Below are 22698 nucleotides of genomic sequence, written 5' to 3'. Positions count from 1 at the left end.
CCTCTTAAACATCTGCCATTTTGAATTTTTGGGGCATGCCCTTTCTGTGGAATTCCAGTCGTTCATTAACTCTGAGGTCAGCCATACCACAGAGCCAGTCGTCAATGTTTGGTGGAGAGAGACTTTTCCTTTTTTTCAGGATTAATTTTTTAACAACCAAAACTCCACGATGGAACCACATCGTCTTGTTACCAGGTAACCTCCATGTATCAGGAATATATCTAGGAACAAAACTTAGGGTGGAGGGCTCCAATTTAGCATCCAATATGAAATTGGTCCTTTGACCCACCTCATACCAAATTCTTGATACAGGGACACCAAAGGCGTTACATTTCCAACAGTGGTCAGTGTTTATGAGGCCCACTGAAACCTGTCCCTTGCATAAAATGTTAAACCAAAATTTCAGAAATTCTTGGTGTTGAGACCACTACATAGGATTTGGGAATTTTTTTTAACAGTTTGATGAATTCATCCCAGTTGTGATATTGGACTTCCTGTGGGTCCTTAATCTTGAGGATTTTAATTTCTGGTGCAAGCATGATTCGGGTTCATTTACTGAAAAGTGTTTCACCCTGCAAGTTTGTTGTTTTGGAAATTATAAGCTTATTTGTTTATAAGTTAATAATTTGTTTGGTCAAGGTTAAGTGTGAAGTTGAGGGACGTGTAGACAGAAATCATATATAGATAGATGACAGTTTTCACTGGGCTTTTGTTGTGGATACAGAGCTGAGACTGACCTTGTCAGTGTCTTAAATGCTGTGCTCACTCTGTGTGCAAGGAGAGTAATGGGGAAGTTGTTGCAGTTGGTAGATTCTTCTGCAGATTCTGATACTCTAGCTCAGTGGTATTCAATTACATTTTCTGGGTGTCCAGATAAGGCAATGTCCAAATCTTGAATGGCCAAAAGGCTTGCCAGGTGCTTGCTCTTTAACGAAAGCACACCAATTCTTCACCTAGCTGGCAAGGATTGGCAATTTATGCCACGTGTGCCAAAGATGGCACTTTGGCTGACTTTTGCATGGCATGTAGACTGCTAGGCCAATCAGGGACATGTTTGGAAATGCACTTCAGTTTGTTTTCCTTCTGTTTATCATCATGCTATGTACAGGTAAAGTCTGTTTATCCGAATTCCAATTAATTGAAAATCCTGATTATCCGAATGAGTAGTGTGTCCCTCATGCACATTTGCGTAATCAGGATTTTCAGTCCCGAAGGTGGTGAGAGGGAGGGGAGTAGCTGCAGGAGACAAGAGCCTCCTTAGTGTTGCTTGAGGAGGAGAGATGGGAGGAAGAGGGAAGCAGTGGGGGAGCTGGGAGAGGCGCAGGGCAGCAGGAGGTCACTCCCCGCAGAGTCCATCCTGTCCCTGCCTCCTCCTGCCTGAATCCGGCTCCTTCTCCCAGCTGGAGTCTGTTGTAAGGACAGCCCTGCTACTTGGCTCCAGCTCTGACCAAGGTTGGCCCCTCTACTCAGCTCTGGCTCTGCCTCAGGCTCCTGGCAACTCCAGCTCCTGAGCTCTGCTGTCCAGTTCCAGCTGCATCATCATCAGCAGCATGCTCTGACCCACATCTTAGCGCCCCTCCCCATCCTCAGGCCAGCACCTGCCAGCTCAGAGGACACTCTGTAGTAGGGGCCCGGGGCAGGAAAGGGGCCACCTGGCAAGGGATTGCTAGAGCTGCCTTCAGTGAGGGCCTTCTGTTTGGCCTGCTGGGTGTCAGCTGTTCCTTCCTGCTCCCTGCTGGGGGCGCCATCATAAGGGTGGCCTCACTTCCTGGCTCCAGCTGGCCAGGGCTGTTGGTGGCTCTGTCCCCTGTGCTCCCCTGCCACGCAGCCCTTTTCTCACCATGGCTGCAGAGCGTCCTCCAAGCTACTAGGTGTCTGCTTGGGTGGAGGCTAGGGGAAAGCACTCAGAGATGGGTCAACTTGGGGGTGGTGCAGCTGGGACCAGCAGGGATTCAGTGCAGGGGTTGGAGCCGAGGGTGAGCCAGAGCCAGGTAGTGGGACCATCCTTATAGTGGAGCCCTTAGCAAGAAGCAGGATGGAACAGGTTGGTGGGTCAAACAGAAGGCCTGGTGGACCAGATCTGGCCCTCTCTTGCCTTTGTCCTTATTGCTCGGTTAAATAATAACAAATAATCACAAACCTCAACCTAAATATTTTCCTAAGCTTGGCTGTTCCAGGCACTGATTTGCTTTGCTTCAAAAACACTCTGACGCCTCTTACATCCTGGGTTGGAGTTAGTGGGACCCACCTTCCAACATGAGTTATTTGTTGAGTTATGAAGTTACTTGTCTTAGTGCAAGGTTCTAAAACCTGACATTAAGGTGATTCTGCGGAAGAGGCCTGCTTTCCTGTGTAGTGTCATGGTGTTACAGTCCTGTCATGGAATTTTGTGTAGTGTTCCTCAAGCCCGTTTTGGCTTTAGTTCTCTTATATTTCTGTAAGGTTTGGGTCATCAATATTAAACAAAGGCAGTTATATATAATATCTTGATCATGGGCAGATTTTAGATATTGAAATGCAGTCAAAGCTGATTTTTACCATCTTCAAAAATATTGTCAGACTGTAGCCGATACCTGAGCTGAATATTCATTATGCTTGCTATTGTACAGTTCTCGCTCGTAGTCTGGTGTTGTGGCATTGTGGTTTTCAGTTATGCTTGCCTTTGTGCAATTGAGGCTACTTCAATATGCTGTATCCTGGGCTGCAGAAAAATTCTTATACGGTGCCTGTGGCTGGTGCAAAATGCTACAGCATGGTTACTTATTGGAAAGACATGAAGGTGATTCTGTTTATTAAGTACTATGTACTTTGCTCTGCATCTCTGAAGGGATTTCAAGGATCTAACTTTCACTTCTAATACCAGTAATAAATTGAGTCAGAATTATCTTACTGAGCATCCAGCAGCCTATATAGTGTACCAGCTCAGAATGGCGAAGGATTTTATCTCTTGTTGCTTGCACTAATACAGGTAAATGGAGCTTTTGGTGCTCAAACTATGACTTAGACAGGTCTTATCTTTGCTTCTGCAGTCCTTCATCTCAGAAATGCCCTGTGACAAATTCCAAGGAGTGCCACATATTTAATCTTTTTTGAATAGACACTTAATTTTAATTCTCTAAGGCCCTTTCTATGGTATGATGATGTTTCAGTGGTTTTATCTGTTTTTATCTTATGTTTTAATGTGTTTGATGTGTCTTAACTTTATTGCTTTGTTTGGCGCCTGGAATTCTATGGCAGATAGGCGTCAAATAAATAGAATTTATTATGGTGATGTTGAGTTCAAGTACTGGGGAGGACTGTGAGACAGCTTAGTACTGTAGCTATCGTAATTTTAACTGATATAAAAGCTTGACTAATTGTTGCATTATTAAGCCTTGAAGATTAAGCAGTATCTTCAGCGTATATCTTAGCAATGCGCCAAAGAAGTCAAAATAAAGTAGCTGTAGTGTAGAATTTCAGATGTAGTAAAAGAAATGGTGAGTTTGTGTTTACTTGAGGCTGAAAATGTGGCACCTAAATCCTAATTTAAAAGAAAAAAGGAAGTCTAATCTAAGCAACTCTTTTTACTTCACTCTTTTCTTCACGTGGTCTTGTCCATTTATTACACAATACTAGTCCACTGAGGTGTAGTGTAGTGATTAGAGCAAGGGGCTGGGAGTCACAATTCCTGTATTCTACTTGCAGCTCCCTTTTGGACCTCAATCCAGTGTGTCCATACTGCTGCATTTGGGCACAGCAGCCCACCAACACAGCACCCATTGAAGCTGTGTAACCTTGATCAAGGCAATTCACCTGTTTGTGCCTCAAGGGGTAGTAATCATTACCTCAGAGGTGAGTTTAATTAACATTTGTATAGCATTTGATGGTCTGCTTTCTGGAATCTAGTTCTTTGAAGAGTTGGCAATGATGTCCACTAGGGTTCTAGGATTGCTAAGGCCTAACTCTGCAGCCTTTACCCACTCTTAACTGACACTGAAGTCAAGTGGAATTTTACATGAGGAAAGAACATGGAATCATTAATGATAGATCATAGGTAGCCCCTGTGAATGGATGTAGCTAAATTTAGAACAATATAAAAATGAAATGCCATATGACTAATGATGTACCAAATAATAACTGATCAAGGAATGCATATATTTTATGGTTACTGTGTAATTTTCTTGTGTAGTCCTAGTCTGTAATGTAACTTTCTATAGAAGATACTGAGATATATTGGTTTTCTCTATACTGAACATCTGATTTTTACAAATTCTTAGATTACAATTTGACTGTACAGCAAAAGAGAATAGAAGTCCCTATTTACAAATTAGAGGAAAGCGCCGCCTTTTATCCTTAAAAATGCTATAACTTGGTATATATTACAATTTAGTGTTGCTTATATCTGGTTTGGCTTTAGAATTTCTGGTTTGGTACCAGTTTTCCTGAATTATTTTAGAGTAATCTGCAGAATCACATGAAACTTTTAAGTATATAATTTGCCTGTTTTTATGTAAAATAAATGCATTTATACAATTTCTTGAAATCAGGCATGCAGCCACTTTTAAGAATAGCTCATAAATGTAACGGGTTTTTGCACCAAAGAATATTGTTTTTGTAAAAATCTCGTATGATGACTAGATTGTGTCTGGGATTAAGGAATACCTTTAAACTCCTTTGTCATCAAACTGATTACTGTCTTTCTGGTGTCTGTTTCTACAGTGCCTAGCATGTACTGTGGCCCCTCGGCACTATGGAAATAATAATAATAACAACCAATATTATTTAATGTCAGTACTAGGGCTGTCAAGCGATTAAAAAAATTAATTGTGTGATTAATCATGCTGTTAAACAATAAAATACCATTTAGTTTAAATATTTGTTGATGTTTACTACATTTTTAAATATATTAATTTCAATTACAAAACTGAATACAAAGTGTACAGTGCTCACTTTATATTTATTTTTGGTTACAAATATTTGCACTGTAAAAATAAAAAAAATATTTTTCAATTCACCTCATACAAGTACTGTAGTGCAGTCTCTTTATCATGAAAATTAAATTTACAAATGTAGAATTATGTACCAAAAAAGGCATTCAAAAATAAAACAATGTAAAGCTTTAGAGCCTACAAGTCCAGTCAGTCCTACTTCTTGGTCAACCAATCACTCAAACAAACAAGGTTGGTTACAATTTGCAGGAGATAATCCTGCCCGCTTCTTGTTTATAATGTCACCTGAAAGTGAGAACAGGCATTCATATGGCCCGGTTGTAGCTGGCGTTGCAAGATATTTATGTGCCAGATGCACTAAAGATTCATATGTCCCTTCATGCTTCAACCACCATTCCAGAGGACATGCTGATGATGGGTTCTACTTGATAACAATCCAAAGCAGTGCAGACTGACGTATGTTCATTTTCATCATCTGAGTCAGATGCCACCAGCAGAAGTTTGATTTTCTTTTTTGGTGGTTTGGGTTCTGTAGTTTCCACATCAGAGTGTTATTCTATTAAGACTTCTAAAATCATGCTCCACACCTCGTGCCTCTCAGATTTTGGACGGCACTTCAGATTCCTAAACCTCGGGTTGAGTGCTGAGGCTATTTTTAGAAATCTCACATAGGTACCTTCTTTGCGTTTTTGTCAAATCTGCAATGAAAGTGTTCTTAAAATGAACATGTGCTGGGTCATCATCCGAGACTGCTATAACATGAAATATATGCAGAATGTGGGTAAAACAGAGCAGGAGACATACAGTTCTCCCCCCAGGGAGTACAGTCACAAATGTAATTGATGCATTTTTTTTTAACAAGCATCATCAGCATGGAAGCATGTCCTCTGGAATGGTGGCCAAAGCATGAAGGGGCATATGAATGTTTAGCATATGTGGCAGGTAAACGCCGATGACAAAAACTTGCAATGCCGGATACAAAAGTGCCATGCGAATGTCTGTTCTCACTTTCAGGTGACATTGTGAATAAGAAGCAGGCAGCAGTGTCTCCCGTCAATGTAAACAAACTTGTTTGTCTTAGCGATTGGCTGAACAAGAAGTATGACTGAGTGGATCTGTAGGCTTTAAATTTTTACACTGTTTTGTTTTTGAGTGCAGTTATGTAACCAAAAAAAAATCTGCATTTGTAAGTTACATTTTCACAATAAGAGATTGCACTTAAGTACTCGTATGAGGTGAACTGAAAAATACTATTTCTTTTGTTTATCATTTTTATAGTACATATATTTGTAATAAAAAATAATTATATAAAGTGAATACTGTGCACTTTGTATTCTGTGTTGTAATTGAAATCAATATTGAAAATGTAGAAAAACATCCAAAAATATTTAATAAATTTCAGTTGGTATTCTATTGTTACAAGTCCAATTAATCGCGATTAATTTTTTTTAGTTAATTGCGTGAGTTAACTGTGATTAATTGACAGCACTAGTCAGTATCCATTTCCTTTTCTTTCTTTATGGTTCTTATATAAAGCCCACTGATGTCAATGCAGACTACCACAGTTTTAAAATATCATCAGTATTTACACAGACAAAAAACAGAAGTGAAAACAGAAGACAGTTAACTACGTAAGTCTTATGAGTCTTTTCAGATTTTTGTGCATGAAGGAATTTTGCAGTCATAGGGCATTTCTGCTATGTAAAAGTGCAATGTAAAACTAGTATCTTCCTATGTTTCTCCATGTGTTTATTCAGAATCAGAACTGTTGGCGTAAGTGAGAGAAATAATTTTTTGCTACTTATAATTTTTGCTGGTCAAAATTTGGAATTTACTATCTGTGAGAAAGTCTGACATTTAAAGGAAGGTTTGATTTTGTTTTAGAATCAAACTAGCCATTTTGAAATTTCCAATATCAAAATAGTTTCATTTAACAAAAATCAGACAGTTTTGGTTTGATTTTCTTTTGAAATGATGCAATCAGCTGCCCCAACTTCTGTGAAGACCCCAGGTTGCCCTGACTCCTCTCTCTGGCTTGGATTCTCAGTGCTTTCAGGATCTTTAGTACGTCCTACAGACCCCTGCTAGAGCTAAGGCATCTAGGCTCCTGGCTCTGCAACTGGGAGCCTATAAGTCCTGGGGTCCCCAGCCTCAAGGCAGTCCACCTAGCGGGTATTCTCCAGACCTGCGGACCCTGGAATCTCCAGGTTCTCCAACAGCCCACCAGGCAAGCTGTAGGAAACTAGGCAGGTTTCTGACAGAAACTGCATGGTAGGAAAAGTTCTGTTGGAATCTTTGTCTGTCTTTCGGTGAACATTTGTCAAAATTGAAACGTTTCCATGAAACATTTCAGTTTTGATGAATTGGCATGTTCTGTTTAAAAACAGTTTTTTTGGAAAATTCCTGACCAGTGCTGCTTGCCACTTCTGTTATCCCTACAGAACAGAGCCGGATGGTATTTCTTCTTCAGTAAATTCAGTCAGACAGTTTATTATGTTCTTATTTTAGGGCCACTCAGCAACATCTCTGCACACCCTTTGCTGGCTTTGGGTTTTGAACAGGTGTCATTGACAGCAAAGATTTGTTTGTAGAACCTTTATTACTAGTGACGATGCACAGGAAGGAAAGAACTCTGGTTGACTTTCAGCTCCAAGTTGAATTTGCAAGGCTGGAAGATAGGATAAAAGTCTAGCTACTTGTCAACTGAGTACATTTCCCCTGAAAGTCAGTGAATAAATGTTACATTTTTTTCTCCCTTTTTTTAGTCAGTTGTGATCCAGAAACACAATGTACAAAATGTCCTGCTGGAAGTCATGGAGAGACAATAAATATAGAACCCCAACGTCATTTTTACAATCACTTTTCAGAGGAGAACTATACTTAGAATCTTAAGTAGTTATTCTTGCTATACATATCAGAACATTTTGTATTTGCTGTGTTTATGGATGAGAGCTGATAAAATGGAAGGGAAAAATACGTGATTTATGTGGGGCTAGAAAGGCCTTAGGGCTGGATTTGGAGAAGGGTATACTTGCATGCAAACAATTATGTAGTTACTGAAACTCAAAAGATTTATTTTAGGATCGATCATTTGTCTAACATCTGGAACCTGTAAGAAATTAAAAGCAGACATTGGTATGCAATATACTCTTCTCTCTGATCAAGCACATTAGATTAATATCACTTTGGGTTCTTTCTGGTTATCTTTCATGCCCACACATATAATCACTCTTCTCTTCCGTAAAATATCTTTCACCTAGTGCAGTTTATCATAATTAAGAGCCTAGTTTTGCAATGTGTAACCAAAACGGGCATTCCTATCCCACATTTGGACATTTAAATCAGCATGATTGCTTGTGAATGCTCTTTCGACATGCCATAAGGCCAGGTTAGAGTTTGAGCCAGCATAAGATTTTCTAAAAATTATGATGATCATTTTCTAATACAAAAGGTATTGTTCCTAGCATGAGGCAATTCTATTTGAACTTCATTATGATGGCTAAATATTAATTAATCACTGGACTGTAATTTTACATTTAATATAGGCAAACAGAAGATAGTCCCATTCAGTAATATATATGCTTGGTGCTTCCAAAGGGCTACTCTCCTAAAGATGAGGAAACTTATGCACAAAATGGACTTCGAAGAAAAATATAGAAAGAAAAATGAGAATTAAAATTGGGAGTTCTTTAAGACAACTGCATTAGATGGCCCAAAAGCCAAAATTACACGGTCAAGAAAGAGGATAAAAGTCCATCCTGATTCAGTGGAGAAATGAAGGCAGCAATTAGCCACCATAACAAATGGAGAAAAGAGGAACCAGAAAACAATCAATATATACTAAAAGTAATGAAATGTAAAAAATTGATACGGGAAGCTAAAGACACCAGGAAAAATTCATGGCTAGCAGATTTAGGACAAGAAGAAGGAGTTTTCTAAAGTATATTAGGAACAACAAAAAAATCTCAACAACTGTATCAGCTTATTACTAGATGAAGTTGGTAAAATAAGGAGTCAGAAAAGGCAGGCCAGTTAGTCTGACATCAATCCTGGGTAAAATAATGGAAAAGCTGATGCAGGATTCAATTGTTATAGAATTAAAGGCGTATAATTAATTCCAGTCAACATGGTTTTATGAAAATTTGGTCTTGTCAAACATATCTGATTTCATTCTTCAATGAGATTACAAGTTTGGTTAATAAAGGTAGTGGCATAGAAGTAATATAATGTAAGGTGTCTGATTAAAAATTAGCACTACGCGATATCAATAAAATATACATTAAATGGATTAAGAACTGGCTAACCAAGAGATCTCAAAAATTAGTTGTCAATGGGGAATCATCACTGAATGCAGATGTTTCTAGTGGGGTTCCACAGGAATCAGGACTATACATGATGCAATTCAATGTTTTTATCAATGATCTGGAAGTAAATATAAAATAATTGCTGACGACATTTGTCGATGACAAAATGATTGGAGAGAGTTAAATAATGATGAACACAGACCAGTCATAAAGTGTGCTAAGTTGGGTCCATTCAAACAAAATGCCTTTTAATACAACCAAATGCAATATCATACATCCAGGAAGAAGGAACGCAGGTCACCCACAATGGTTGGGTGACTGTATCCTGGAAAGCAGTGACTCTGGAAAGGATTTGGGGATTATAGTGGATAAACAACTCAACATTAGTGCCCAGTGTGATGCTGTGGCAAAAAGCATTAATGTTATCCTTGGGTGTATAAATAGGGGAGTAATGAGTAAGAGTAGGGAGTTGATTTTTACCTCTGTATACCGTATTGGTGAGACCAATACTAGAATTCTGCATAGAGTTCTGCTGTCCACATTTTAAAAAGTATGTTGACATTTTGGAAAGGTGCAGAAAAGAGCCACCAAAATTATTTGAGAGGCTGGAGAAAATGCCTTACAATGAGATACTTAAAGAGCTCAATCTGTTGAGCTTATTAAAAAGAAGCATGAGAGCTGCGTTTATTACAGTGTGTTGACTTTATGACCCTGACTCCATCCTCCTCCATTTAGGGGCATGTTGGAATAGTGCAGAGGCAGGGATGGGGCATATTGGGAGTGAAAGATAGGAGGACTGAAGCATGCCATACTCTGGCAAGCTCAGATGAGTGGAGCAGTGCTTAGGGAACTGTTCATTTAGCACAAGTTAGAGCAGCCCTGTAACTGCTATACCTTATACTGGGGCTGGTTCAGACCCCAGCCAGCCCTAAGAGTTGGCAGAAAGGTGTCCTCATGCCAATTTCTTACCCCTCACACTTCCTTAAGATTTCACACTCAGTGCACCTAAGAATGAGTTCTTTCTGTTCAAAAAAAGGGAAGGGAAAGTCATCAGAAAAATAGTGTCCAATTATTGTTTTGGAATCGTTTTCATAAATAAGTTTCACTATGTCTTTCCTCTTTCTCATTCAAATGTTTCTTTCAGAACTAAGTCAAAAGGACCGAGTTTGGGGTGATAAATTGCTATGTGATTTTCTTTACATATCTAAATGGAGGCATTAGTGTTACATGCAGAATAACAGAGAAGTAACTGTGCACGATGCAGCTTGTCAGCTGTTATGGTGATATAATACAGGATACGATTGTGAACAGAGGATGTCCTTTGGGAAATCATCCAAAAAATCATTGTTGAATTTTGTAGTGAAGAAAAGTTTTGGATTGGCCAGTCTGGAAATTTAGCATCCTTCATTTCTCCAAAGAGCAGATACAGTGCTAGAAGTGCCATTGTACATTTCCCTGCAAATACGCCTCAATTCAGGCCTCAGAGGGAGAGTGTCATTTGTTCTTCATGCCCATTCAGTGTTGGCCTCTGTGCTGAGACTGCCAATAATTGTGCCAGTTGTTATTTGGGCATTTGTCCACGAGGAAGTAAATTTAGAGCACCATTTGGCTACCCAGTGGGCACCAACCAATCATCAGAGTAATGACTGAACAGAGAGTAGAAGTGAAAGGCCCTGGTATACCATTGCCAACTTCCAAAGTCATCCAGTTACCTTCAAATGGTGCACCTTCAGGTGCAAGTGTTTTGGAGCCTCTCCCAACTCCCATTAAAATCAATGGAAAAACTCCCTTTCAGTTTAGTCATGGGCAACTGGACTGAGCCCTGAGTGAATTAATGTTGCATTCATGTGAATGACATACAACTGGATTACGGGTGTGTTCTTTTAATGTGGAATTTGTTCGATAAACACAAATATATTTTTAAAAGGTAAGCTTATTTTCAAATATAATATTTGTTGGATAACCATCACATAAACCAACACAAAGTAGTCCAACGTAGCCTTAAATGCTAGCACGTGTTATCAGTCATTCAGATAATTTCTCCTGATGTCCATTCTTTTACAGGACCAGCTGTCAGATACAGTGAATTCAGTGCATCAAAGCCCAAGCCTCCCCCTCTTGTTGGACAGCACACGGTGGAGGTACTGAAGAGTGCACTGGGGTATGAGGATAATGCCATCGAGGAACTTCTCAGGACTGGTGCAGTTGTTCAGCATGAAGTCAAGTGAAGAGTTTTAACTCTAATCTGTCATGCTGAGTTCATGTTGCTTGTTCTTCTCTTGGATCCCTGCAAGTCTCCCAAGGAAATTCAAAGGAGGAGACATAATTTAATTCTTAATTTTCTTCCTTGTGTTCGGAATGAATCTAACACTGACATAACTAAAGCAATCCGGTATTTACTGTATGAAAGAAATGTGGGGGGGGGGGGGTAAATGTTCCGATTACAGAATCCTATGTGGCTAATCATTTCCTATATTTTTGTCTGGGGAATGTAATTCTTATCTTAATCATGATATTTGCCCAAATGGTTGTCCCCTGAAAGACAGAGTCTGTGAAAAGAAGCAGATCCTTGAAACACTTGCATGCTGTGATCTCCATTTGCACATAAGCTACTTTTTAAAACAGTTTAGCATGAAATCAAAGTTGTGAGCAAATTGATGGCCCCTGTGATTGATTTTAAACAGAATTCTGAGCACATGAGCTCTTTGTTAATCTCTAATTTAAACCTCGTTGAAGTGCCTATTGTAAAACTGACTTCTATTCCCATGTTTAGTTGTGTAAATATTTGCTTTACATTACATAGTATTGCTATGGCAATCCCAGAGTGTGTAGCAGAAATAAACCTTGACTGTTGCATTTTTCCAGTTACACAAAGAGCATTTTCGAAGCCCAGTTGAAAGTCAAAACATGAATGAATGGTACTGGTCTTTTGTGATTTTATTCAACGAGGCTCTCAGTATTTTTAATTGGATGTGGAGCCAAACCAGAACCACATATCTGTACGCCATGTGCCAAAGTTTGGAGGAAGTTTGGGTATGGCTCTGTGTGCTGCTCCACATCTCTTTAAATGGCCATGACCTCAATTCCATTTTACTAGGAGGAAAATTTAGATCTGAATCCAAATTTTTGGCTCAGGCCTATGTCTATGGTTAAAACAGAGCCGGATTCTACCGGCCTTGGTCAAATTCAGTTCAGTAGATCTACTCAGAGAGTAAGGTATTACTATTATGAATAAGGGTGAAAGAATCTGGCCCATAATAAATACCAAGCAAGAGATTAAATAAAAGCCACTTCTCCTATACAAATTGATTTGGCAGTTCTTCAGCCACAGAAGAAATGCCATGCCTCAGTATCCAAGCATATAATTTACAACTAAAGAAAACTCTGCATGGGAACGTTCTCAGCTTTGTTGTGTGCATCAGTGGAGTGAGGCAATGCCCTGTTATTCCTAGAACTAAAGAAAAGTAACCGAAACTGACATTCGGCAATAATGTCCATATTTTCCCCGACATATCGGAAACAGGCCTGGCATTATAACTAGACTGTCACTTTCTTTCCACTTTAACAAACAGCATCCTCTGTATTACATTTGAACTTCACAACTGTATATTGCCTTCTGGGAACAAAAAAAAAGTTATCATGTAACCAAGTTGAAATGCATATTGCGGTTGCTCATTTTTGGAGCTCTGTGTTTTTGGTTCATTTGCTTGCTTGTTTTGTTGTGTTCTTTCTTTTCAGATCTTCTCCTAATCGTTTTTTTTCATGTATTGCATTCCTGGCACCAGACCTAACACTCTGCTCATGTGTTAAAGGCATAAGGAGATTCTGGACTAGTAACTTCCTAAATAAATATAGAAATAAGTGTGCACTGAGAGTCAAACGAACAGGGAGACCGTAGGGGTAGAACTAGGATCTGAGAAAAGGGTTGCTAGGCATTACCATGTAATCCACCTTTAGTTCAAGAGGATCAGCTAGTTTACTGAGAGAAACACTGATTTGAAGTGAGCTTCAGATAAAATGGATAATCTGGTATTAAACTGAGTTTTGTTTATTGCTGCAAACTATTTCACACTATCAAATCATGTTTACAAATAAATGTGTTGTTTCCACTTATTGAGGCCCATTCTTTTTCCTTTTTCTACGAACTGAATACATAAATAAGATACCATAAAATCACACTCAGTTTAGTTCAAGGCTTTCTAAGGGATCTTTTTTCAGGGGTGTACCAAGCTATGGAAAGAATTAGGTGCTAGATTCTCAGTTAGAGCAAATTGGTGTAGCTCCATTGACATGAACAGTATAATGCTGATTTACACCAGCTTAGGATCTGGCCCATTAACTTCAATGTATTTGCTCCAATGTGCCAACACAGTTTCTCTTTGCTCCCCTTTTAAGTGTTTTCCCCACCAATATTTTGACATTCAGATAGCAGACATTCAGAGGAGATAACCTGAGGCATGATTTGCCTCACTTGCAGTAGTCAGTTCAACAAGGACAGTGCTAATCCTGTTACTGCTGCTTATTGGGAGAGAAGTCACAGGAGGTTCTGTAAATAAATAGACTGAAACTAACTATCTACATGTTGGAAGACCAGAAAACCTGATGTGGCTAAAAGTCTTTAAGTAGTTGGAAGTCTAGGAGCCTACAAAGCTCCCATAAACCTCAGAGGTCTGCTGCTACAACCCCTGAGCTCACACTTGCAGGATCTGGCCCCAGGGTTTTATGCTGTCTGAAGTCCCATCAGACAATTGTCTTGATATTGCCCACTGTCACTGGAGTAGCAACATTTTCTTTTAAAAGACCCCAAACACACACAAAGATTATTTATGAAAATACACTTCACTCTTCCAAGCAATTCTCAAATATATGCAGAGTAGAAATCAACGGATACATAGTTTTAAACAGCTCTCCTTTGTTCTGCAAAAGTAGAAATCAATCATTACATGGGAATTGAGGTTTAAGAAAACTAGATCCCTGCAATTTTGAACATAGGTAAGTAGCTAGTCATGATTGTATACAGCTTCTTCTGACAAGGCTGCTAGTGCTTTTATTTCTCCCCACTTACATTGGAAAGGAACCTGCTGCTGCCATGGTATTGGCTTTAAGCTGATTAACCTTCTGCATGATTGTTTTGCAGAAAAGCAGGCAGACCTACCTAGTAATGAGTCCGAAACTTAGCTCAGATACAGCTATTCACTACTGTGAGGTGTGACTGCTGTTAATTTAAGCACTGAAGTAAGTAAGTGTTGCAATGGGAGTTTTGCCTAAGTATGACCTTCAGGCCTGGGCCTTTTGTGAGTAGTGACCAAGAGGACCAAATCTGACCCAGTTATCCTTACTTAATGTCTAACCTATGTTCAAATCCTATTTGAGCCAAAATCACATGGAAACTTCATAGATTCCAGAAGGGACCATTATGATCATCTAGTCTGACCTCCCACCTAACAAAGGCCATAGGATTTCCCTGAATTAAGTCCAGCTTCAAGTCCAGTAGCTAGAGCAAACTTGAACTTGCACAAAACATGATGTATCTTGATGTTGGGTGATGTGAACATTTCTTTTTCACTAATGGTGAATAAAATCAGCAAAAATACACTGAGGAAAAATATGTTTTCCTAATTTTTCATGTAACCTGGGCAAAAGTCAGCATCTCCACTTCTGGCTTATGTGCAAAACATTTTGTCCACTTCTTGTTCCTCAGGTATTGAAAAAGAAGATGCTCCTGCTCCATTGAGATCCATGTGAGTTTGCCCTTGACTCTTAATGGAAGTAGGATCAGGCTCAAAAGGCTAATGAAGACTGGTAAGGCTAAAATAGCAGCCAGAGTTACCCCTGTGCTCACTTCATCTCCTGTAAGCCAGGCAATGCAAGGTAAAGCATGCAGTGTGTTTATGTGAGGGAGTTCTCATTAAGTCATTGTGCAGCTCTCCCACTCCTAATACAATGTAGATTCCCAGCTTGTTCAACCAAAGGAGGAAAGGGAGCCTATAGCTTCACAAATAAAATGGTCATGATTATTATTTTAAAATTAGCTCAATGACAAGATGCAGTGAATTCTCTAGCCTCCATGACATTACAGCAGTGCATTAAAATGTATTTATATGCCAAAAGATGGAGGACAGGTAAAGTACTTTCAAACTTCAGGAATTCTGGAACTGTAGCTCACATTTCATATGAGTGATATTAAACAGTGCAGTTACTAGGTGGTATAGATCCCTTCCCTCCCTCCCCCCCATGTAGTTCCTGCAGGATCAAGTATCCTCCCTACATAGAGGTTGCATGCTATTAACCAGTCAGAAAAAATACACTGGTAAATGGTGATGTAGTCACCTTTTAAAAGTTGACAACCAATCAATTCAATTATTATATAAGTCTGTTTTGACTTGTGTTGGGGTCAGATGTGTGAGGAAAGTGCCTGGGATCACATAGGCCAAGGAGCCATGAAACTATTGCAACAAGAGCTCTTCTTGTTTCAAGCTTTTAAGGGGCGGGGGGCATCGGTTGAGGTGGGTCCAAATTGTTAATTTTTATTTTGCTTTATTCTCTAGGGTTATAAATAAAAGTGAATTAGAAAGTGCCAGTTAACCTTCAATTAACAAAAAACACATTAGAAGCATAGTGTAAATTGTTTGAGGAGTTGTGTGCTAGATTGTCATCCTTAAAAGGCTCTTGTGATGATCTGATCTACAGTGAGAAGAGAGAGTGTAAGACAGGACTATTTGCAGCTCATCAAAGGTAGATAGCATGTTGCATCTTGGGAAATGTAATCCGAACAAAGGAGAAATGGGATCACGAGACACCTAAACTACAAGTCACATGAGGCATAAACATCGGCATTTCTGAATTGAAGTTTTCAGCTGGAAAATTTCAGTTTCAGATTTTTTTTTGCTGAAAAGTAAATAAAAAATATTACCCAATGGAAGTAAAACCCATTGTCTGACCACTTATGCTGCTGAGTAATTCTGCTGACTCACTGTGTCCCCTCAAAGATTTGAGAGAGGCAGGTATGACCCTCTGTCTGTTCAGAGAGAAGTTTGGGCAGAGAGGGATCCTTTTTGAATACCTCTATAAAGACTTTGCTGTAGTTCAAGGAGGAGAAGCAACAGGAATAACAGCAGAGTCATTTCAGTCCATCAGTAACTATCGATTTGACTTGTTTGGGAAGGCTGGGCTCCAGAGGGCCTTTATCACAGAACTCAGTGGTGACATGCAATAGTTTTAGAAAGACCGTCTACTGACACTGACAAACCGGGGGCACTGCCTAGCTGGCTGGGAGGGGAGGGGTAGATGCAAAGCATTCTTGGGATGGGACCTCACCCATGAAGTTTGTTTTCTCCTTTGGTCCAACAGAAACTAGGTTTGAGGACATTCAGGGCTGGTTACCAAGCCTGTCTATTTACATAGGCTTTTCTTGAAGTTGTTGGGTGCTTTTCTTGAAGGGGCTAAGAGGGTTTTGAGATGTTTTTTTTTTTGCTTTGTTTTGTTTTAAAACATTGTTCAGATGTTTGTTAATGTAGCTGACTTACAATCAATATTTTCAAAAAAAGAAAAGGAGTACTTGTGGCACCTTAGAGACTAACCAATTTATTTGAGCATAAGCTTTCGTGAGCTACAGCTTTATTTATTTGCTTATGCTCAAATAAATTGGTTAATCTCTAAGGTGCCACAAGTACTCCTTTTCTTTTTGCGAATACAGACTAACACGGCTGTTACTCTGAAACCAATCAATATTTTGTAGATGCTCATTGTAAAGCTGCTTAAAAGTATCTTCTAGGACCACAATAGAAAAAATAATATATATATTTTGCCTTGTACTGCATCATGTGCTTTGTGATAGGCATTTATTAGAATCTGATTTAATAGCAAACAAAGTGAGTGAGGTAATATCTTGTATTGGACCCACTTCTGTTGATGAAAGAGACAAGCTTCCGAGCTTACACAGAGCTCTTCTTGAAGTCTGGGTAATGTACTCAGAGTGTCACAGCTAGAAACAAGATGGAACAGATTATATAGCATAAATAGTTAACACACATTTTAAGGGACCATTCAAGGTGAAGTTGCTCATTAATACCTCACTAGTCATAGAGAGAGGAGGAAGCTGGTGTGGAGGGGATTTAAATGTATTATATATTGTAATGAGCCATACATTCAGTGTCCCTTTTCAGTCCATGAGCTTTAGTATCTAGAAAAGTTCTGAATTTAAGCTCCCAGGCTCATCTTTTGAAGGTGTTGTTCAGGTTTCCTTCGGTGATGAGTAGTGAGAGGTCAGATATAAAGTAATCACTTTGTGAAAAGTGTTCACCCACAGGTAATGTGTTGTTTTTGTCTTTTATCATTTTTCTGTGAGTTCATTAGAGACCATAGTGATTGTCTAGTTTCACCCACATAGTTGTTATTGGGGCATTGAGTGCACTGGATGAAGTATACCACATGTTGTGACAAGCATGTGTAGCAAATAGTAATACAGGGGAGTTGATAAAATCCAGTTTGAGCTTCCTTCACCCCTTCCCTCCCAACATACTTTAATCTTTCAGTCTCTCCTTCTGAGTTGTCTTTCCTAGGCACAGATTTTCATAGCTAATGTGCCAAGCTGTGTTGCAAATCTGACCTCTTATTTTAATTCCTAGATAAGAGCCAAGAGCTCTTGAAAAGTCTACTCTCAAATATGGGTGCTGAACTCTTGAAAATCCAGCCCTTACTTTCTATCTCTGTCCCCTTAACGCCAATCCTCTTCTAGCTACTAATCTTCCTTATTCTTATTCTCACTTGTTCCTCCTTCTTGGTATCACAAAATCTCTATCCCCCGATATCAAAAAGCTGACCTCAACACCTCTTGTCTGTCCAGCTACTGCCTTATCTTCCTTCTCCTTTCAATTCTAAGCTCTTTGAACAAACCTTTTAAAATTATTGCATTGAATTCCTTTCCTCTAATTCCCCCCTAGATCCCCTCCAGTCTGGCTTTTGCCCATGCCATTCCAAGGAAATGTTTGTCACCTAGACTTCTAGTGCCTTCTTCCTATCCAAGTCCCAGGGTTTTTACTCCAGTGTGCTCCTTAACCTGTCTGTTGCCTGTGATACCATTTCTCCTTCACAGTCTGCCCTCTTGTAGGATTTTGTGGTCTTTTTCTTTCCTAGTTCTCCTCCTACTTCTCTGACTGCTCTAGTTCCTTTGCACCTTCAGCTGCTCTTGTACATTTCCAATTAAATCTTCTTCAGTTATAGAAACTTTCTGTTTTCTAAACTACCCTCTAGCTGATAAAACACTTTGGTTCTCCTTGAGTTTGAAAGGCATTAGAGAATGCCACATTTCTATTCTGTGCTGTAAGTGCTGTGAAATTAAGAGCGTGATCTAATGCCCTTTGAAGGCAATGGAAGGACTCCTATTGACTTTTCGAAACAGGCCCTAAGTCAACATCATGCATTTTTTGTAGCTTTTGATTAAGCCAAATTTGGTAATTTGCTTATAGTCAAACTATTAACATGTTTTCTGTCTGGGGAAGTTTATGCAGTAATCAGAGACATTCCAGGAACACAGACCATCGTTGCTTTAACTTCCCAGGGGAAAGACTTTAATGTTGTACTACACCCTCATCCGGAAACCTTAAAAGCATCTCTCTCTCTCTCTCTCTCATTCTTTTTTTAAAGAGGTAAAAACTGGATGAAGTTCAAAACTACTTTATGTTGAGCTATATCTTTTTAAATGTCAGTGGAAAAGATATGCTTTTGCAGATAGTGTTCCTAAATTTTTAAAATAAAGCAAGTCCTAATAAATGCTGTATAAATATTTTGTGGAGGTAATGAACTACTGGTAATATTAATATGAGACCTCATGAGAAGACTCTGCTAACAAATATTTCCTGGGAATGGGGGGTAGTCTGCTATTTGTTGTGAGCAGCATACCAAATTCTGAAGTGTGCTCAGTACTCCCAGCACCAAGTATTCAAATATCCTGAGGCAGGCCTAACATAATCATGAGTAGCTTTAAAATTATGAGATATTTATGAAATAAAACATTTTGGGGTTTTTTTCTTTGCCTTCCAGTTTCTGAGCCTTTAGGGTACACATTTTCCAGTTCAATCACATTTTCCAGTTTTTCTCCACAAGGACAAGAACAAGAAATTTGGGTGGATTGAGAGACTTTTTGTTTTGTTTTGTTTTTTAAATGAAAGCTCCAATTCTCATGTGATGACTTGATTCCAGGAGTTGGGGATTTAAGAAAAACACCAAATATTCAGAGCTTTGTGTTAAAATTGGAGAGCTGGCAACATGTAGGGGGTGTATGTGTGTGCGTGTAAAACACAAAATTCAGGCTTTTGTTTGGTTCCTCATGGTTGGGAACAGCCTATATTTGTTCATCTCTACTCTCTGACTTATAGGGATTTGGGAGTGGGGTGAGGTTGGGGAGAGGTTGGAAGGGAATTCTGGTGGTGGTTTGTTAGCAATGTTTGTTCAAGTTCTGTTGCATTATATTACTGTTTGGTTAGTGGTGTTGATGGATAAATGTTGGAGTCAGTGTATTTTATTAGGTGTATTTTTAAGAGTTTTTCAAGGGTGCCCAGAGCTTGGGATGGCTGCTCTTTTGTGTTGTGTACTATACATTTGAATACATTGGGTATGAAAGGGAAAGGTGCATGTTCATTAAACACTGTCAAAAGTAAGCATCATGTGATTTCAAAGCGTTCATTACTTGACTGACCTAAAATATTACAGGTTGGAATTCGGTTGCCCACTGCTTTGCCTACCTCCTACTGCAGAATACAAGTAACTACTGGTGAAATCAATGGCTGTTCTTCGCAGCCTGAATAGGGAAAGGGGGCCAGGAGCCTGACTCATTCAAATAAAAGGAGATGAAAACTTATTACAAGTGATAAAGGCCAGATCCTCAGATGGTGTAAATCAGCATAGATCCCTTGATTTTGATGGAGTTACACCGATCTACGCCAGTTGAGAACCCATCCCATGGGAAGAAGGCTGTTCCAGTGGCTGTGGAGCTAGCTTGGGTTTTCAAAGACGAAGGTTAAATTCTTTGCCCTGCTCTTTCTGTATGTTCTTGGGCACGTCACGTAGGGTCTGTGTACACTGCTATCAGAGGTGTGACAGGAGCACCCATAGCCATACCTGAGCTAGTTTTGGGAGAGCTAGCTCAAGTATCAATAGCAGTGACCTCATGGAAGCATGGACTTCAGGACAGGGTAGCCACTCAAGTACATAGCTAGGATCCCAGGTGGGTTTTTACAACCCATATCATTGTGGCTTCACTGCTATTGTTATTTGAGCAAGCTAGATCAAAGCTAGCTTGATTATGTCTATATAGGGTAACCAGACGTCCCGATTTTATAGGGACAGTCCCGATTTTTGGGTCTTTTCCTTATATAGGCTCCTATTACCCCCCACCCCCTGTCCTGATTTTTCACATTTGCTGTCTGATCACCCTGTGGTCTATATGTGCTGCAGTCATACCTCTGACTGCAGGGTAGCCCTACCCAGAGTTTCTCTGTCTCAATTCCCTGTGTGTAAAGGGGTTGTTGTAAGGATAAATTGTGAGGTGCTCAGATACTTTGATAATGGAGACCATAGCTCTCTACATAGATTGAACCCATTGTCTCTGTTGTGGGGGCATTTTGTTGATTTTAAAATAAGGTTGTTACATAAGCAATGATGCCTTCCAATGTTAAATTGTTTCCCAGCATGGAGACATTCTATTTTACTCATAAATCAAATGTCAGAAACCACAGATTCCAAACCTTCCATTTACCGAAACTGAGTGAAACTTTCCCAAAGGGTTACAGTCACTTCATTGTGAAAGACTTCCACAGATTATTTGGGTATAAACAGAGTTGCACATAGTGCTTTCTTTTGACATTCAACTAGCAAGCATTTGGAGTTTGGCCTTTCTGCAACGATTGCAAAAAGTTCAAAATGTCTTTTTTTTTTAAAGCAGTGAAAAATGTTAAACTCATTTTCAGATTGGGATGGTGACATCAGGGTCTAGGGGAATTATCTGCAGTGTATACTCCCAGAAGAGCTGCTTATTGCATTAGAATGAGGACACAAGAAAGGGTGGTCTTATGGCTAAGATACAAGAAAGGATGTCAGGAGAATCAAGGTGCTGAGAAAGTTCTGTCTTCTGCACTCTTAAGAGTGGCCCTTGTAGGTGAAAGGGAACATACACAAACACAGCTCTTGTGGATGGTCACTGCCCTATAGAGAGAGCCTGGGTTAATCCAGTGGAGGGCTTCAAATATCAAGACCAAAAGTTTGAAATTAAATCTGTATTCAACATGATGCTGTCATGTACTCATGGTGTCCTGTGTTGCTGAGAACAGGGATGGAGGTGTAGGCAGGGAGATGGGGGTTGAACCAAGTGGAGATACTTCTGCCTTCAGCCACAACCCAGCAGTGTAGAGCTCTGCCAAAATTGAAATGAAAACAAAAGCTAAACTCGTTGAATCTTGAAAAATAAAAGATTGGCTTCATCTGGGGTTTTGCGTGAAGAGTCAGGTCCCCATTCTGGAATTATTTGCCCTGATCGGTTTCTTACAAAGCTTCCCTAGAGGAGTGGGATAGAGACGTTGACCTTTGAAAACAAGCTGGTGATGTTATATTCTGACCTGCACACCTCACACTCCAAAAAATCCAAATTAAGGGCCTGAGCCAGTGCCCATTGAAGTGCATGGAAATCTTGCCATTGTCTTCCAAAGGTTCTGGATCAGACCTTAATTGCTTTTGTTATCAAAAATTGGAGTCGTGTGTTGAAGTTTTCACTCTGTCTGTCCAGAGTAGAAGGATATGACCAATACGTTACCTCATTAACTTCAGATGGATTGAGTCAACTTCTGCTCTTCTGGAATTTGTTCCATTACATAATAGTTAACAATAGAGCTAACAGTGGATTTTTTTTTGTAAATTTGAAAGGAATTTTCCATTTGACTATATCTGTAATTTTCATATTAATTTCTTGGAACCTGGATGTGCTTGAACTTTAGAAGCAGGAATACTAGTGAGCAGTAAGCTTGAACATGCAGATATTTGCTAAAAAGAAATTTCATACTGTATATGGTATTGTCAAGTTTGCCGTTTGTACTGTTGGTTAGTTACTGATTTCATCCAATCAGAGAAGAGAAATGGTACCATTTGACTTCAGATACTAAGCAACACACTACAAATTGTAAATGTTCTGCAGACACAGAGTGACTTGCTCAGGAGTTTAAAAATAATTACAAAAAATGAATACATTGAAGAATTTTGCAATCTCTTCATAATCAGTTCTCAAGCTGAAAAAAAAGTAAAACACATTAAATATATTGGCAGTTACAAATTATATAGTTATTTAGAAAAAATATTCTGGTCCCACTTCCATTAAAATCAATGCAAAATTCCCATTGATGTCCATGGGAGAAAGATCACGTCTCCAAAACATTGTGCAAACAACTAAAGCAATTAATGTTCACAGTACCTCATAGAGG

General features: G+C 39.3%; 1 protein-coding gene across 4 annotated transcripts in view; it reads left to right on the top strand.

The window, feature by feature from the left end:
* SUGCT (succinyl-CoA:glutarate-CoA transferase) overlaps nucleotides 1-13345 on the top strand; it is a 492934-nt gene extending 479589 nt beyond the window's left edge. For all 4 annotated transcript variants that reach the window (XM_073332837.1, XM_073332839.1, XM_073332838.1 and 1 more), the window contains one exon: nucleotides 11297-13345. In XM_073332837.1, the coding sequence (XP_073188938.1) occupies nucleotides 11297-11460 (164 nt within the window). In that variant the 3' untranslated portion in view covers nucleotides 11461-13345. The remainder of the gene's footprint in view (nucleotides 1-11296) is intronic.
* Nucleotides 13346-22698: the final 9353 nt, after the last annotated feature.

Source organism: Lepidochelys kempii, chromosome 2 (genome assembly GCF_965140265.1).
Source record: "Lepidochelys kempii isolate rLepKem1 chromosome 2, rLepKem1.hap2, whole genome shotgun sequence".
NCBI classification, from domain to species: Eukaryota; Metazoa; Chordata; order Testudines; family Cheloniidae; genus Lepidochelys; species Lepidochelys kempii.
Note: the sequence above shows the minus strand (reverse complement) of the source record. Positions and strands in the feature narration are given on the sequence as shown.